The sequence below is a fragment of the Oreochromis aureus genome, linkage group 2 (assembly GCF_013358895.1).
Source record: "Oreochromis aureus strain Israel breed Guangdong linkage group 2, ZZ_aureus, whole genome shotgun sequence".
NCBI classification, from domain to species: domain Eukaryota; kingdom Metazoa; phylum Chordata; class Actinopteri; order Cichliformes; family Cichlidae; genus Oreochromis; species Oreochromis aureus.
The window spans coordinates 10163720-10181880 of record NC_052943.1 but is presented as its reverse complement, the minus strand read 5'-3'; the positions used below and the strand labels follow the sequence as shown (position 1 = coordinate 10181880).

Genomic DNA, 18161 nt, shown 5'->3' with positions numbered 1-18161 from the left:
TCAGTGAGCAGATTGGGATTGCACAGCAAAATTATGAAAGAAAACGATGAAATCAGTTCTTTAGTAGTTTAATAACCTAATGTCGATGACTAAGGTTGTATTGTGCGCCACTGTTGGTTAACTAGGAGGAGCACCATGGGCCACATTTTGAAGCTAAAACTACAGATTTATCAGAGTGCCTCTGGCCCTTTAAGAGCCAGTCTTGTTCATCAGCGGTGGTGTTGGTGGTGACAGAGAGCAGAGCAGTCTGGAGCTACACACTGCAGAGCACATCTCCAGCTGCTGTTAGCCTACCTGACAGCACAGCAGCCTCCTGGCTCACATCACAGCTCGTCCTGGAGGGGAATGGGGGCCACCTAGCCCGCTTACTAGCCGACTAGATTTCCTAGAAGCTGGGGGGAAAGCCTCGAAGGCTGGCGGTCCAGCAAGATGGTATCCTGGATTATCTCGAGGATAGTTGTGTGAGTATGGGCAGGGCTGCATCAATTTTTTTTTTATTTTTTAAAAATTTTTTTATTCTTAAACACCATAACGGCTCCTTTGATCACCTGTGTGATGCTGAACGCCGACTAGCTAGGCTGTCCGTTTCTTGTCCTTTTTATACATACACTTCACATGTAGGGGAAATATAAATACATTGGGTATCATGGCATTCAGACAGGGGCGTTTAAAGCTCCTATGTTTAATAACCGCTGCCGTTTCTTTAATCAGCACAATGATGCAGCACAATCTGCATCCAGCTCTTGCTAGCCGCTCGTAGCTAACGCGGGCTGGCTAGTCAGTAACTGACTCACATACTGTAACCACCTGACAGATAATGTGTTGGCAGGGAAAGCGCAGCCTGTTTAACATGCCAGCCTCGCTGCACACAAGTAAACAGACTCCGAGCTGCCAGCCACTGCTTTTTACTTTTAAATAGCCCACTGTGAATGTAGCTAGGCGCCGTACCAACACGAGTTGGTAAAATGTGGTGCAAGGCTAAAGAAGCCCAACAGCCCAGCCAGGGATGTGTGTCCAGCCATTCATATGCCACCAGCAGTGGGGCTTAATTGGATGGACAAGCGGTATCAGCACATCAGTTCTAGGCCTCCACCTGGACACGCCACATCCCCACTGTGTGGATGACTCAACCAAAGCCAGCTGTCATTATCTTGATCCATTATGCAGACACTTCACAGTGCTGCACCGGTGCTGTCCCATCTCTAGTGAAATGTCCAGATACTGAGTGCTCATCAACTGCTAACCTTAAAGTCGAACATTATGATGCCTTTGGAAGGCTCAGGTGTAGAAATGATGCTTCATTCCTATAAATGTTCTGCTTTTCCTTGATTACATAAGCAAACTGTTACTGTTATTGGCTTCCAGCTGCCTGCATCTTCCACTTCACTACACCTCAGGTAGTCATGTGTCTACTGAAGGCAAACAATGTGACTTGAATATGCATCATAATGCCCGCTGCTTATCCAGCACACAAGATTAGTCATTGTCTTTGTGCTTTAAATGTGCAGCTGGCCCAGTTTTTAAAGGGTAGCCAGCCTATTTCTTTTCTCCTGTTTTTACAGCTAATTTATTAATCTAACCTAAAGAAGTGAACACTAAAATATTTCCTAGACTGAACAAGAGGACGGAGTGACTGTAAGGTCAGTAGTGGGCTTTCAATGAGGACACAAAGAGGCACAGGGCGTCTGCTCTGGGAGCCCACTGGCTTGGAGGCCTGCTACGAGTCATGTCAGCTCACTGTACGGAGCTGCACACATCACTGAGCAGCGTAGTCGAACACTGGGACAGAAGACCTACTTAAGGAAGGGGGAAAAAAAATAGATGCTGGCTACCTCTGTAATTGGCATTCAACCTTTATTTACATTAAGGGTTTAAGTCCAGCTTTTGGTTTGCACTGTAGGCACACTTGCACGGCCCTTCTGATTTGAGCTGTCCCTGCTGTCGCCTCACTCAGCGTTCAGTATCCTGTCACATCAGCACAAATCAGCACAGTGGCAGAGGATGCGATCAAATGCGCATCAAAAACAAGGCTGTGTTTGCACAATGTCCCAGTGTGCACGTGTTCTAACACATGGTGACCCACCCCTGGTAGAAACTGTGTGTTTTTCCATTTTAGCTCACTGCAGTCTTCCTGACTCCATTACATTGCTTCTACTCATTATCAGGCCACTTTGTTTTGACAAGTCACTGCCCAGCATTTCTTTCGTGGCATGCGGATTAAAACCACATAGACACTTGCTTTGCTCAAGTACATGTCGCTCTTTTGTGTTTCACAGAAGCTCAGAGCAGATGTGGCTGCTGTGCAGGAGTGCGTTTGTGAGGTGTCAGAGTCGACACCCAGAGGCCATGTTCTCTAGCTGAAGCCCCTTTGTCTGACCTAGTCTTGTCTGCTTTTTTTGCAGCCTTGCCTTTGGGACGCTCTACCCAGCGTACTCTTCGTATAAGGCCGTCAAAACGAAGAATGTGAAGGAATATGTGAGTATAAGCCCTGGTTACTAAACTTCAGCAAACCATTTTTGACCTCTGTCTGCTCTGTTTGACTTTTAGGGTGTTTTGCCCTGAGCGCCTGCCAGCTATTTCTCCTCTAATGTGTTGAGAATCAACATGAAGCTCACTGATCAGATTTAGGCCAGAGAAATGCTCCGTTTCATCAGAGCAAGCTTATTAATTACTTGGAGTAATTTCTGTTGTCATGTTTTCTGCTATGCCCGTTCTGTTTCTTTGGGCGTTATCATTTGAAGACTAAAAAAAAATAGGAATCATGCTTAATGATCGGGGTGTTCCAGACAAGGCCGGAGGCATGGGATTGCAGTTTAACTAGGACACACCAGCCTTCATAAAAGAAGGGCGTTTATGCACCATAAAAACACTAAAAGACGGAACAAATCCTGCACTTTGGATTCTTCCTGATTCTTTTTCCGTTCTGCGTAGATCTTTATGAAGTTCTGATTTATAAATCTGAAGCATTTATTGTGACAAGACCTTAAAATGTGGGACTTACTTCAGGGCATTTTAATGCTACCGTTGCAAACATTATATGAATTTACATGCAGCTCCTGATAATTGCAGGGTCATGTTGTGCACAGTATTGTGAGAGCCTATCGGGATGAATCGGACTGAGCACTAGACAAGTAGCTGGTTGTTAAAGACAATAAAAGGTTGTCTTTAAAGGTTAAAGCAAATCCTATAATTCATGTTAGGATGATTAGATGATGTCCCAAAGAGCTTCTTTGGCTATCTGCAATGTTTGGCTTCCTCATTTTTCAAGTGCTTTCAAGTTGAGATCAGGTGACTGTGGATGAAAGTCCATGACAGTCGACACTCTTCAGTCTTCTTTTTGGTCTAGTCGTAGTTCTTGCAAAGAGATGTGGTTGGGTGATTTATTCAGCTGCCGTAGGAGTCTTTCTAAGAAAGAAGAAAAAAAAAAAAAAAAAAAAAGAGCACCAACTGAAGGGTATAGCATGTTAAGCACAGAGTGCACTTGGGTAAAGTTGATGCGGTGGAGGCAGACCACCTCAGTGTTTGCATAGTCCCACAAACATGTTTCAATGTCGGTTTGATCTACAACTACAAATCTACAAATTTTATCTTTTGTAATCTATGAGCTGGGGCAACAGTGACAGAAAAGAAGGGGGGGGGGGTACAAATGCACAGGAGTTGGCTGGAGAAACAAAGATGACTTGGGGACAAGAAGAAGACTAGATGACAGCCTAACAAAGATACAGAGATGAAATCCAGATTAGGAAAATACTCAAATCTCCATGCTGTCTCTCTCATGGATGCTGATGGGTCTCTTCAAGGGTTGGATAGAAATACATCAGCAGGCTTTGCTCTGACCTCACCTCTCTCCGATGGAAACAGGAACACAATCTTCGGCAATTTCATACCCCTATCAGATGGATGCATTATGATCATGTTCATCACTTTACTGGAAAATTCAAATCAAAACAAAACAGGTGCTGCAGCTTCAGAGTGGAAAATCTGCATCAATGCAGAGTTAGTGCTGGAGAGCTTTACAGCCCACTTTCACATAAGCTAGTAAATTTGGAACACCACTCAACATAGTGGACTCTCTATGCAAACACACAAGAGGAGTGAACGGTGTGTGTGAGTAGAGGTGTTATTGTGGTTGTTGGAATTTGTCCTAAATTCACACTAGGGAGAGGGAAAATAAGGCGCAGGGGAACTCAGTCGAGACAGAGAATGGGTTTGCAAAAGAAATGCAGAAAGCCCTGAAAACCTTCAGAATGAAGTGGGGGTGGGGGTGGTGGGGAGACTAAGATTACAACAATAAACCAGGAAGAAACACTAAGAGCATGAAACTGTTTTTACTTTTCAAAATTACTCAAAATTTCAAATCCTCAAACATTCGAATTTTTTTTCATGTTTTTTTTCTTCATCCTTTTAGACCCCAGAGTGTATTTTCTTTTAATAATTAAACATAATTCATTATTTATTTATTTCACAATCGCAAATGATTCAGGCCTCTAAAAACTGTCATATTTTTAAATGGATGTCTGTGCTGGAACCAGCACCGAATAACAGACTGTATTGCATTGCTCAAAATAATTCAGGGACACAAGTTTAACTCATAAACATGATGTGCCCTCCTGGAGGAGCTTTGAACATGAATGTACCTTTTCATGCTGTAATTGGTGACAATGAGTGTAGCAAAAAGCAAAGCTGGACACTGATCAGTCAGGAGAGGATTATATAGACTGTTGTCTGTATCCAGGTGGTCTCGTTGTTGCCTCTCCTGTGGGCCTGTTGAAAGCACCTGCACCTGACTCACAATGGTTTAGGCTTCCTAAATGGACAGATTGATATCCCTGAAGTTTAACTGACTTTTTAAAAAGAAATGTATATATAATGAGATTCCACATGAATGATTTGCTTTGGTTTAAAGTGAAATAAAGGTTCCCTGTAAAGGGCTCAGTCAGTCTGGATGTTTGGACTAAAATCCAAAGGATGAAGATTGTATGAAACTGCCCAACCCTTTAATACGGTAATGTTTCATCACTCAGAAAGCGCCAGGGTTTTCGATCACCGTGGATATTTTTAAACGCAGCTGACTGGGGCTCTTTCTGATTACCTCATCACTGCATGAGAGAGAGAGGTGGGGAGATGGCAGCACTCTGGCCCTCAGCCTAGATTTGCACTGGTGAACAGTCTCCTCCTGGCTGGTTACTATGGCAACCCACCCTCTCAGTCGCTGCTCAGGCAGACGGCCACAGAAGGAGCGAATATGGGGCGGGGAAGTGTGAGAGGGGGAGAGTAGGGAGACGCCATTTTTAGAGCTGCTCTCATCCCCCGTCTTCTCTTGTTTGGCTCATTTCTAACGAGCCGAATGATTCGCCGTTTGGTGCATTCTCGCGGCTGCGTGCCTGCGGCCTGTTAATGCCTTTAAACGCACCATTACCACTCAGAGCTGTTCTTACGTTGAATGTATCAGTGTATTTGATAACTGATGATTTATCTGATATTAGCTACAAAGTTAATTTGCCTGTAAATCAGCTCACTCATTTTTGCCTCACGGACCGGTTTATGCCCGACAATATTTTCACGGACCGGCCTTTAAGGTGTCGTGGATGAATACAACCAAATAAAACTAGTACCGGTACCGAAAAAAAGAAGATTTATTCATAACACACGTGAAAAGACCCAGGAAAACCGAGTTAACGATAAAAACGATAACAAAAAAACGCTGAAAACTGATAAAAACCCTGAAAACAATACATTTCACACCTGAGCCTCAACTCTCGCGGCCCGGTACCGGTCCGAGACCCGTGGGTTGGGGACCGCTGCTGTAAATGACCAGTTTAGAAGATGACTCGCATCTCTCTTTGTCTCAGATGTGCCCATGCATAGTGATGTGATGCAAATGGACTGAAGCATGTGTCCGATTTCTGTGTAGGGATGTCTGTGTGCGTAACCTCTGTTTAGTGCCACGTGTCTCAGCACATGCGAACTGGATGCTGTGGGTTTTCATGTGCTATTTTTAATCATGTTCTCTCCCTTCACCTTTGTTTGTGTGTGTGTGTTTGCGCCCAGGTGAAGTGGATGATGTACTGGATAGTGTTTGCATTGTTCAGCACAGCAGAAACGGTCACAGACCTGCTCCTATCATGGTGAGTTGGGAGCTGCTTGTGATTGTAGCCCTCTTTCCCCACTCACTTATAATAAAAGAACCACTTGTAAAATAAAAAATCAATAGATGCTTTAATGTTCTGCTGCTGATTGTTAATACAATAATCTCTTCAAGGATCTTTCTTTTCTTTTCCTACTTAGCATCATAATCTATAGACCACTCATGCATACCTTTTTTCTCAGTGTGTCGTTTCCTTTCCATCTCTGCTGATTGATTAACTCTGTGTTTAATTATCCAGGTTTCCATTTTACTTTGAGCTAAAGATTGCGTTTGTGATCTGGCTGCTGTCTCCGTACACCAAGGGCTCCAGTGTCCTCTACCGCAAGTTTGTCCACCCCACCCTGTCAAATAAAGAGAAGGTAAAAAGAAAAAGCCCATCAAAAGCTGATGTGAAGTCCACACTGAAATGATACGACTCTTTGTCCTGATGACTCACAGTGTCGTCTCTAACTCCTCCCTGTTGACTGTCCTTTGTGCTGCAGGAGATAGATGAGTACATCGCACAGGCCAAAGACAGGAGTTATGAGACCATGATGAGGTTTGGAAAACGGGGTCTCAACCTGGCTGCTAACGCTGCCGTCACTGCAGCCACCAAGGTGCACTGTGTTTAAATGTTAACGTTTGCTCTGTCTTCAAGTATCTTCAAAGTAGATCATGGCTAACACCTGTTCAGTTAACATTTATTTATTTACTTGTTAATGTTATTACAAAGTCCCCACATAGATGCCTCTGCTTTTCTGTTTGCATGTGAAATACAAACCTCGGTCAAATGGTGAATAATGCTGTTATTAACTCACTTGTACAGCAAGAAAAGAGGGCCGAGATGACTGTCAGTAGTTGAGCTTCCTCTAACGATTAGTCTCATAATTAAGTAGGCTCCGAATTTATTTTCTAAATGAGTTTTTTGTTCTATTCAAGGAAGAACATTAACAAACCTCCACCAAGCCAGCTCACTCTGTGGGCAGTATTTACTTTAATGGGACCTCTTACTGTACATAATAAAGTGACAGGCTATTCAGAGTCCCTATATATCATCTTTATATCCCCAGATGTGTATGCTTTCACATAATAGTTTTAAATAGCTCTACATAACATTATTATCACTTTGACCTTCAGATCAATCTATAGACCTAGAAGGAGAGGTCAGAGGTTGTGACATGATATTTGGAATCTTTTAATTTGTTGACTATACACAACACATTTGTAAGGATCACAGTTTCTAAGGTTTAAGGCTTTTTTGTTGGTTTTCAACCAGTAAATAACTAGGATGACCTTGAAGACTTTCGTGGTGGATGTGCATTTTATGACCAGATGACTGGACTACATAACTTTTTCCGACTTTCGTCAGATTAGCTGCGCAACTGTAAGAGTGAAGCGTGCTATCAGATACTGAGCAGTTGTTCTTGTAAGCTGCGAAACAGGAAGTTGGTGCTACTAAATCATTCTGTACTAAAGGCTTATAGCTGCTGCAGACACTTGTTCTATATTTATAGTAAAGTTTGTTTGTTCCTTAATACAAAATTCCATATTAGTTAAACATGCACTCTTTAACATTTGTCATTTGTCCCAAACACAGGATCACAGATCGCATTTATCAATGTCCTCGAGTATTCACACACATTTGTTTGTAAAGGCAAATATTATCAGTGCAGCTGCTATTTATTCATGAGCACAGAGCTCCACTTGGAATTTATTTTCATATTGATTACCCTGTTGATTATTCTGTTTAGTAAGTTAAATAATTGTAGCCAAAATTGGTCATCTTACTTTCCCAGAATCCAAAGTGGGGTCTTCCAAATATTAATCAGCTTCACCACATAATCATTGGCAGATTTAAAAAAAAAAGAAAAAAAAAAAAAAGAACTTTTGAAAACTATTTTCCTCTGAGCTCTGAGTAATGGTAGTTTTGCATATCTAATATGCCTGTTTTTGTTCCTGCTGTGACGCCCAGGGACAGGGCGTGTTGTCAGACAAGCTGCGGAGTTTCAGCATGCAGGACCTCACTCTCATCAACGCTGACGATGAGCTGGCTCTGCACACTCCTGATGCCCGCATGAGACGGGACCCCATGGATGACATGAGCTCGGGCGCGAGCACGCTGCCCCGGGCCAAGAGCTCCACTGCACGGCAGAGTAAGGCCGCACAACACGCATCTCCCACACGACATCAGCAGCAGCTTCACGTAGAGAAACACAGTCGTACACAAGTGCATGAATACACACAAGCTGTGTTTGCAGCTTGCTGACTGACCCAGAGCGTGACGATGAAGACTTCCTTTATTTAACTTCAGAGCAGGACTGGGACTACTTAGGCCAAGTGGAGTCATGTGATTTAAAGCACTGCAGGGTGGGAAGGGGAAAGAAGGGTGACTGAGGGAGGCAGTGCAAAGAGATCGAGCTGGGGTGAAAACATGTGATTCCAGTGGGAGGGGAGGCTTGGAAGGAGCTCTCTTTGTGTCTCGCTGCACTGCTGGCTGGCTAACTGTGTGGGTACATGCTGTGAGCTGAATACAGAGAGACACTGAAACAATGAAGTCACGGGGCCAAGTGGTGTATTTTAATATGTACAATGCAAGGTTTTTTGTTGTTTTGTTTTGTTTTTTTTCTTTTTGTTCATTTACACATGACTTCTAAAACCAAACTGAAAACAGCTGAAACAAAACACTGAAGTCAGAGTTCAACTGAAATCTGCAGTGGCGTTAGTAAATCAGTAGACCGTAACTTTTATGAACTAGCAAGTTCAAAATTATTTATTTTAGATTACATTTCTTATCTTTTTTTTAATTCTAAATGATCTGCAGATCATCACTAAAGTAACGAGTTGCAGCTTTGCACAGCTCCTAAAGTTGCTGTTAGGGATTTTTCTAATTTTAATTTTACTCAATAAAACACTTTTTCTATTCTTAATGTCACACAAACAGTTTAGTTTCCTTCCTAATTTAACATTTGCCAAGAAAACTTTATAATCTAATGGACCAGTTCTTCTGATTTTGTCTCCCAAAAGCAAAGGATAAAAATGATTTCACAAGTTAATTTGAGTCTCTGTAAAATGGGTAAATGAAAACAACAAAACAAAAAAACAAACACTTAAAAAGATGGAAGTGACTCCTTTTTTTTTCTCTTTATTTTAAAACTGGTGGCTGTATATTATTTAAAAAATAGATAAATTGAAGTGTCCACTAGGTGGCGCCAAAGGCTCTGTCTGTGATGATGCACTGGTTCAAGGCTACACCAAATAAATCTGTAAATTAAGCAGTTCTGTGGCAGCAGTAAAATGCAGAAGATGTTTGGTGTCTCTCAGATCATGTGGTGATGTCACTCTGAACACTCAGCTACTCTCACTGACTGTCCATCAATCTCTATCCTGTCCTGCAGCTCGCTCTGTGGCAGCCGCGTCCCTTATTGATGACACATCGTCCCAGCACAGCTCGGACCTTTCAGACACAAGGACCGAACACTCTGATGAGGATGTGGGAGATAAAGGGCACAAACGCAGTACCAGCGTCAAGGCAACCAAGAAGCCTGCTGCTGCTAAGACAGAGGTAGGGCATACACGCACATACGCTTTGTAGGTTTGTCAATCACAGGGCGATTTTCTTAAATTGTATATTACAATATTCAGTCACTAGCCACTTTAAGTGCACCTTCAAGTGCTCATTACCCAGCAACTGCATTTAGCCATGTAGACATGGTCAAGATGACCTCCTGAAGTTCAAACTGAGCATCAGAATGAGGTGAAAAGTTGTTTAAGTGACTTTGAATATGTTGTTTGGTGCCAGATGGGTTGGTCAGAGTATTTCGGAAACTACTGAGGTTTTCCCACACAGTCATCTCTAAGGTTTACAGAGACTGGTTTGAAAAAGGAAAACAAATCCAGGGGCTCCACAGTCACCCGATCTCAGTTCTATAGAGCATCTTTGGGATGTGGGGGAATGAGTGTGGACAGAAATCTTCCAGCACCTTGTTGAATCTGTAACTTGAAGAATTCTGAAGGCAGATGAGGGCCCAGCCCTGTACTAGCAAGATGTACCTAATAATCTGACCAATAAGTGTAGCATTGTCAGTATTTCCTAATATTTTTTTTCTTCCTCAACAATTAACCTACTTCAATTTGGTAATAGTAATATATGTATTTCATTACTAATAACACAGTTCATTTCCAATAAAACAGTGATAAATGATTTCATGTTACCTCTTGACCTACATTCAGTTCTGACCCACAGATTACATGTATGCTTTCACAAGCAATTAAGTGGCCTGTGAGTGTATATAATCATACCTGTAATTACACAGGCAAGTGATACTACCTGCACCAACTGTATATACATCAGATGTTCCTGTGGTGTTTTGCAGCATCAACAGTTCACTCAGAAAGCATGCTGCTCTTTAAGGACACTTTGTTTTCACTGTTTACACAGATTAAACATAATTTGAGCAGCAGTTACAATACAACTAATAACTCGTACTCTTGCTAGTGAAACCTCTCATTTTACCAGTCTTTGATTGATCAGCTCTGGTAATCTCTCTCTTTATTTTCTTCTTCTGTGGCCAGACTCAAACCAAGACAGTGAAAAAGCCGGTGAAGAAGAAGACGACAACTAATAACGCAGAGACGCCACCATGAGTCCTGCAGCCCACACATGCACTGACCTCCACTCGCTCCACCCACAGCCTGCAGTCCCTTCCTCCTGTTTGGTGTCCACACAAGCGCACATATACACCTTTACATACATACATTAATTTTAAATACAGTTCTTTTAAATTTACAGGCCCATGTTTATGAAGTCTCGTTCTCTTTAAGGAGAATTTAGCTGAGATTTAACTGAGACTGAGACTTTTTTTTTTTTCTTTTTAATTTCACACAGGCCACAGTCTCCAGCTAATCTTGACCTGACCGTGTGGTAGAAATCTTCAAAAGTTTCTCTTTTGATGCACTGAAAACTGGAACTCTGGGCTCTCAGTATTTTGTCATCATTTAAACTAAGGAGAAAAAGGCAAAATCTCCTTTGAGGCCTACATTAATTAATGAGTGGATGAGTGTATCCATCCTTACTGCTGTTAAGCTCATCACACCTGTCACTCAGGACCAGCATGTCCTCACTCTTTTACAGCAGTTTCATTGTTAGCCTGTCCTCAGTCTGTTTCCTCTGAGTGAGTCTGGCTCTGCCACGTTCAGGTCTCACTCTTTCACGTCACACACAGTGCTGGTGATGAATTATTTGTTCAGTGCTGGTTTTGTGATCCTCGATCTGGACGCTACTCTGAGCTCATATGTAACTATGATCTGTGATATTAGTAACTAATATGATCAGCTGTGCTCAGCTGGATCTGTGAAGGCAATGCTGCCAATGAGTGATGACTTTCATGCCGGTGTTTTTGAGCTAACTTATCCACTTTCACTACAAAGGTGACATTTGTATATCATTTCCTTTCAACATTACACAGTGACTCAGTACCTCTGCATTTTCTTTTACTCCTTCTATCCAGCTGTGTGGTGACACTTGACCTGATTAATAGCGTTTCTGCACACTGGAAGCTTGGATCGACTATAGAAATATGTGAATAGTGACACAAATAAAACTACTGCGAGTGATTATTTTAGTCTCAGATATGGAGGGAGAGTGAGAGCAGGCTGTGGGTGTTTCTAAAGTTACTGGACTTCTGGTTGTCAGCCACTGCGTTAGGTATACTGAGTACACAAGCATGAGGAGGTCAGTGCTCATTACTGCTGTCAGCAGTGTGACTCTTGAACCAGTAGGGGGAGCCAAAGCCCACCTCCACTGTTAGCTGAAGTTGCTGAACCACATGTAAACACCAACATGTAAATAGTAACCTTGACTGTATATACAGTATGAGCTTGCTTGCCTTATTCATTCTCTGGGCTTAAATCAGTTTTTAATCATTTCGGTGTATTTTTCATTCTTAGTCTTGACAAATCACACGTTCTGACTGAGACCAGAGGAACCTCAGACATTCAGTAAAGACTTCTGGTAGTAGAAGTGATTATTGAATTTTAAATTAACATGTTTGCTTTTCTCCTTGAGACATTTAACTCCATCTCAGTGTAGGGAATCAGCTTGTAAATTTACATTTTATGTTTGTTATTTTAGGGCCAAAAGTTGGAAACAAGACTTTTTTTTCTTCTCCTTAATTTAATGTTTACACTGAATAAAAACACATCACATACTGAAAAGATGTTTTTTGTTATGAAGAGAAAGCTCTGCATTTTTATCTTGTCATTTTGAGATATTTATTGCTGATTATTTTGAGTTTTAAATCAGTATTGTATACAGGGATGTTCATTTGTATCTTGTTTGTGTCAGTTATCAAAGCTTCACATCAAAGACAATAATTTCATGTGCCGGCACAGTGGTACCTAACAAGGTCATGTAATGGTCAATAAAAAAAACTAATAAAGAACATTAAATTTGTGTGTTTCTGTGGATTGTCCAGCTAAATGATAACTGTATACACAGCATTATGTGGCATTAGCTCAGTTGTTTCTTCAAAGCCTCTCACACCTCACTGAAGAAAGACACTAATTTTAACCTCCTAAGTCCCGAACTTTTCCATGGCATGTATTTTTAATTTCTCTTTGCTATTTGGGCTGACTGGGACCTGATGAACATAAAAACAAAAAGTTACCTGATTTCTTTTTTTTCTTTTTCAAACCTGATTTATGTTTCTGAGAAAAATGAGATCCACATATGAGGGCATTTGTTTTAAATTTCCATAGGACAGTGGCAGTATAATGTTCTTGTTAGTGGATATCAGGCACTTGCAGAGCAAAATTTTGTATTTTGGTCTAGACAACCCAAAATGTGAGGTCCATATATGTGGACGCCAGGTCCTAGGAGGATAATGTTTTGGGTGAAACTTGGTAGCTCTGGTAGCTCACTGTGGAGGCTCACCCTCTCGCTGTTTAGGTAATTGGTGGGTTTGGATTTCCTTTTTTTTTTTTTTTTTTTTTTAAAACCTGTCCCGTTTGGTTCTTTTGCCATCAGAATTATTGTCTAAAGGCGAAGAAAGATCCCCAACGGATTTACTTTACCAAATTGACCATCCCAGCCTTGCCGTAATGGTCCATTTGATTCACCTTTATTGTTTATTTTATTTTCACTTGCTGAATACGGGACAGACTTAACTGGGGAAAGAAGGGGAGAAAGAAAGGGAAAGAAAAACAGCGGGAAGAGGGACGGGGAAAAGGGCAAAAACCAAAACCAACAAAATAAGCAGACAAAAAAAATACATATATCGATCATCTGGATCACCTGTTGAGAAAGAAAGAGAAAGCAAGCAGAAGAAAACGAGAGTAATAAACAACATCACAATGATCTATGGGAATATGACAGTAAATACTAAATGTTAGACATTATTGTGCAGCACGTAAGATCGACAGCGCACAGTGTGCTTTGAGGTAAGAGCCAAAAAGGGTGTAGTTTGTGTGTGATCACCTGTGTGTACACCTGTGAGCATGAACGCGCTTGTTTTTAAAAGGTTCCTTCATGTAATGATCTGCTAGAGGGTGTGGGGGGCCACTGCCCCGTCCTCCAGGGCATGAAGCAGGTATGGAGGAGATCAAAACTCCAGACATCCAGAGGCCCCCAGAACACAAGAGACCAAGGAAGACCAACAGAGGGGCAGCCGCGCCACTATCCCAGAAAGAGCTGAGGAGAGTCCCAGATGAGGGGTCACTCAGCAGCCGCGGAGCAGAAGGGGGGTTGCAGTGACGTGCCCGTGAGCTCCGCCGGCAGCCAGCTGTGCCTGAGTGACCGAGCCCCGGGCCGAGAGGCCGAGGGCACCCCGCCTCCGAAGTGGCCCGAGCGAGCCCCAGGCTCCAGGCCCCGATAAGCAGCCGCCAAGGAGTGAGCCGGTGTGTACCTGGGCGCCCACCCCCGGACACAGAGAACCACCAACGCACCGATGTCTGAGGGCGTCCACCACCGGCAGGGGAAGTGGTGGGGGGAGATAGGCCTCCAAACCTTGGAGGGCCTGAGATGTCCCCAGAGAGGTGGCGTCTGATACCCAACCTGACATATAGACACAGACATACAGGCACACACAGATACAAACATCCATTCCCACCCTCATGCTCTCATAGGCAATTATTCCACACTCAACCAACGCGGAGACAGACATAAAGAGACGCTGTACACACAATCACTCTCCCCAAGCGTACTCTAAGAACCGGGTCCGGGTACCGGGTTTGGATTTCAATTCTAACCATGATTTTGATCTTTGTCACTGTTTTGATTCTGTAAACAGACAGATAATGAACACTTTGAAGAGGAAACAAATATCAGTACTAAATTTTATTCTTATAGTGTCTGTTAACACCAACAGGCTTTATCTTATGGTGCCCTCAATCCAAAGCTCAAAAGAAAACAACATAAGATGCCAGAAAGTGGTTGTATTACAGGAAAGTTTTAATAAAGCAAAGGGGGACTGAATACAAGGAGCTAGAAGGATGACAGTAAAACAACTGGATAGCTGTGAAATTACATAACAGAATTATTCCTCCAAATACATCCAAATAGCAGTGAGTATTCTGTAAATGCAAAAACCGATTGACTATAAACTTTTTTTTGTATTGGTTATTCAATTAATTCAATTAACAGGGAAAACTGTGAGGAATGTGGTGAAGGCGGAAGAAGCCTCTGCTTCCTAGAATTGACTCCAATTTCTTTCTAAAAACAAAAGGGATCGCATTGTTTAAATCTGCTCTAATGCACTTTTTCATTGATCGCATAAAGGTGTTGTTCTCCTTCAATATTTTATAAATTTCTGCCTGTACTTCTGGTGGCGATTTGAAGGAAACGTGAGTTTCCGGTCCACTGACCAAGAAATCTTTAAGCAGATCAAATGAACTTTCTGCCTTCTTTAAAAAATTGCATGCGGTTTGAATATCATCATTTTTAAGTGTCTTTATATCAATTTTCTCTTTATCCAATGCCTTGGAGAGCTTACTTTTGATAAGCTTTGATTTGTTTTGATTTTCCAATTCACTTTTAGTGTTTTTACATTTTTCAATATAAGAATTAAAACCACTGTTGGGACATGATATTTCGTCAAATGTAAGATAATTAAAATAGTTTGGGCCACATATGCCATAGGAATGTGTGAATGCAACATCAGTGAAGATTTGATACTTCTCGTACCATTCACAAGCTTTGCACAAAAGCTGAAACATACAAGGGGTTTTGTTGTCAGTCCTTTTTAAACACGGGCTATTATATGAATATATAAAAAACTTTTTTACCTCGTTTCCATTTTCTGATAGAAATTCATCCAATTTTTAATTATAAATTCTTCACTATGGGTTTTGTTTTTTGAATCTTGGGGAATTTTTTCAGAAAACATTAGGGTACCATCTTTCATCAAGATCAAATAAAATCCATACTGATTTATTTTATTTTTTTCTCCAGTGTTTAAATAGTGGTTAAATAATGGGTTCCTAAATTTATCAAGACAAATTGGAATTTTACTATTTATTGCTCCTTGGGGCCAAATCAAGTTCCGTACTAGCAATATTATTATAGATGTCTTTAATTTGGGAATCCTTTTTACACAAATGGGATTTTCTGCTTCCTGTAATTTTTTCCAGTCATCCATCACGCGTTTAAAGATGTTTGATTTGTCGGAATATTTTAATTTGTCAGGATTTATTAAATTAGATATTTCTTCTATGAAACTGTTGATTTTCTCTTTTATTTCATTATAATTATTCACATTTATTTCATTTAAAAAATTAGGATACTTATTTTGCATAACATGTTTGATTATTTCATATAATTCCATATTATTCTCCGGACTTCCAGGCTCCTCCTGCTGCTGGCCCTCGTTCCTGAATAACAAATTTTTTTAAATTAATCATGAAAGAAAAATTATGTAAAACTATAACTGTTTGGCTGCCCATAACACACAAAAAAACATGTAGCTGCAAACTGCTAAAGTACCATTAGTCTGTTTCTTTTTATTTGATAAATCCTTTAAAACATACACAGATTTGAATACTTACTGAATAGTTACTCCATCACCAACAGATGAAGCAGAACTCGAGCCAGGGTTGGGGGAGGGATCTTTGTTATTTATTGGAGTCCCAGATTTTACCAAACTGAATTGAATAACATGTAAAATACAACCATTAGGTATTTAATTTAATTGTTGTATTTTGCAATGTGTTTAAAACAACTTGAATTCAGAGCAAGTTGGAAGACAGAATTCAATTTGAGTTAAAGTATTACTGTTAAATAATCAAGATAAAACAACATGAATAATAAACACTGATAAATTCAAAGATAGATATTTATCCCACAGTTACCCCACAATCGATTCCTTCTCTTATTACTTGTACTTTTACAAGTTCACGAGCTGTTTTGACTATAACACTTTGTTTCATAGGCTTACCTTTGTTGTTCATGTTCATGAAGATCCTCCTTTGTGGAAAAAAAGGTTGATACACAACAAATTGTTCTGTGTAATCTGCCGTTTTGATCGCAGAATTATTGTTAACCAAGAAGATTTGCAAAATTTGGCTGAGTCAGGAATTACATATGAAGGAGAGACGACACCAGAGATGTACATTTACATGGGTCAAAATAATAAATAATATCTGACAACATTACGTAGAAAAACATGAATTTTGAAAAACAAGAAGATTTATTGCTGCACTTACCAAAGCTATTCCTCCACCAACTCCTTGGATAGAAGGTTTACTATCTGAAGTGAGCTTGTATTTTTTGCTCATTTTAAAATTTTGTTGATAGATCCCTCCCCTGCACGTTGTCATTGTGAAGAACCTCTACTATATGTTTTTAATATAAACAAAATATAATATATATATATTTCATTTAAATATGTTGGGTGTCACTCAGCCCAGGCTTTATATACTCTATCATCCCTTCCCTTGGCCAATCATTTTGGAGAATCTGTTACTGCTGCTCTGTTTCATTACGCATGCTGCTGGAATGCTGTTTGTCCAGACTGAAGGCTTGTGACAACCTGGCAAGGACCAGTTTCTTATCAATGTTTGTACATTTTGATATGAAGTATTTAAAGTGATAATTAAGTAATTAACACTGCTCAGAAAGGTAATGTTTCTTGAAATAGTCATTGTCACTGCAAAATGCTTCTTGTCCTGGTGTGTGATGCCCTCTGTGTTGCTGAGGACACCTTTTACCTGTGCTTGTGTTCAGTACATTTGTTAACCAGCTCAGATAGTTTTATATGGAAAGTTCCAGTTTTAACTGGCATCATAGGGTTCCATAATTCAAACAGAAGTCTGACAACATAACCCTGTGAGTCTGAGCTTATGCCAAAAAAATCTCTTTTGTTACAAATGAATCTCCACATGCATCCATAAAGTTAAAACTGTAGCAAAAATCAAGTATTAAAAAATTATCAATCTAACAAAATGCCTTAATTCTCTGATGACTTCTCTGCATTTCCTGCACATGGAGCAAAATGCTTTTTGCTTTTTTTTTTTAGTCAGTTGTACCAACTTAGAGATATGTTACTTACACACCTACCTAGATAAGGGTACAAGCCCAAAAACAAGAAGTTGAAGAGGAGCCTGGCAGGGGATCACCAGTGAAGATATCAACACCTGATAATGTCACTGAATTACAGGCATCAAGCAGTCATTCTATGTAAGTATATAGAAAAGTACTAAACATGACTACACAGAAAAAAAAATTAGATTCAATTTCTTTTTTTGTTCACATTAAACTTTATTCAAATAGCAATTTAATAAAATCTGCAATTTTAATCACAAAAAGCTTATTTGATTATGATAAAGCATAAAGATGTAGCTGCCATTGGTAATGACCTTATGATGGTGTTTTGCCTCACGTGGTTATAAATATCTTAAGTATTTAGTGAGGTTTTTAACAATAGGTCAGACATCAAAGGCTGAATCCTGGCAATGCTGTTTGTCCTGAATAAACCCGTTTGTGAGGTGTAAGAAGAGCAACAAAAGAACTTGAAATCTGAAATCGTTAGGATTCTTTCCATGT

General features: G+C 40.5%; 1 protein-coding gene and 1 long non-coding RNA gene across 2 annotated transcripts; one reads left to right on the top strand and one right to left on the bottom strand.

Moving 5' to 3' along the window:
• Positions 1-205: 205 nt before the first annotated feature.
• reep2 (receptor accessory protein 2) lies at positions 206-12578 on the top strand. Its single transcript, XM_031751049.2, has 8 exons — positions 206-461; positions 2403-2475; positions 6052-6128; positions 6387-6507; positions 6631-6744; positions 8100-8280; positions 9523-9689; positions 10700-12578. Exons 1-8 carry the CDS (start codon positions 430-432, stop codon positions 10769-10771), a joined length of 837 nt encoding a protein of 278 aa, XP_031606909.1. The 5' UTR covers positions 206-429; the 3' UTR covers positions 10772-12578.
• A 1974-nt stretch (positions 12579-14552) lies between these two features.
• LOC120441843 lies at positions 14553-17414 on the bottom strand. The gene is made up of 4 exons (XR_005614316.1): positions 16823-17414; positions 16555-16682; positions 16166-16261; positions 14553-15991 (listed from the first exon to the last, which is right to left on the bottom strand). It is a non-coding gene; the product is annotated as an uncharacterized LOC120441843 (long non-coding RNA).
• Between the last annotated feature and the right edge of the window lie 747 nt (positions 17415-18161).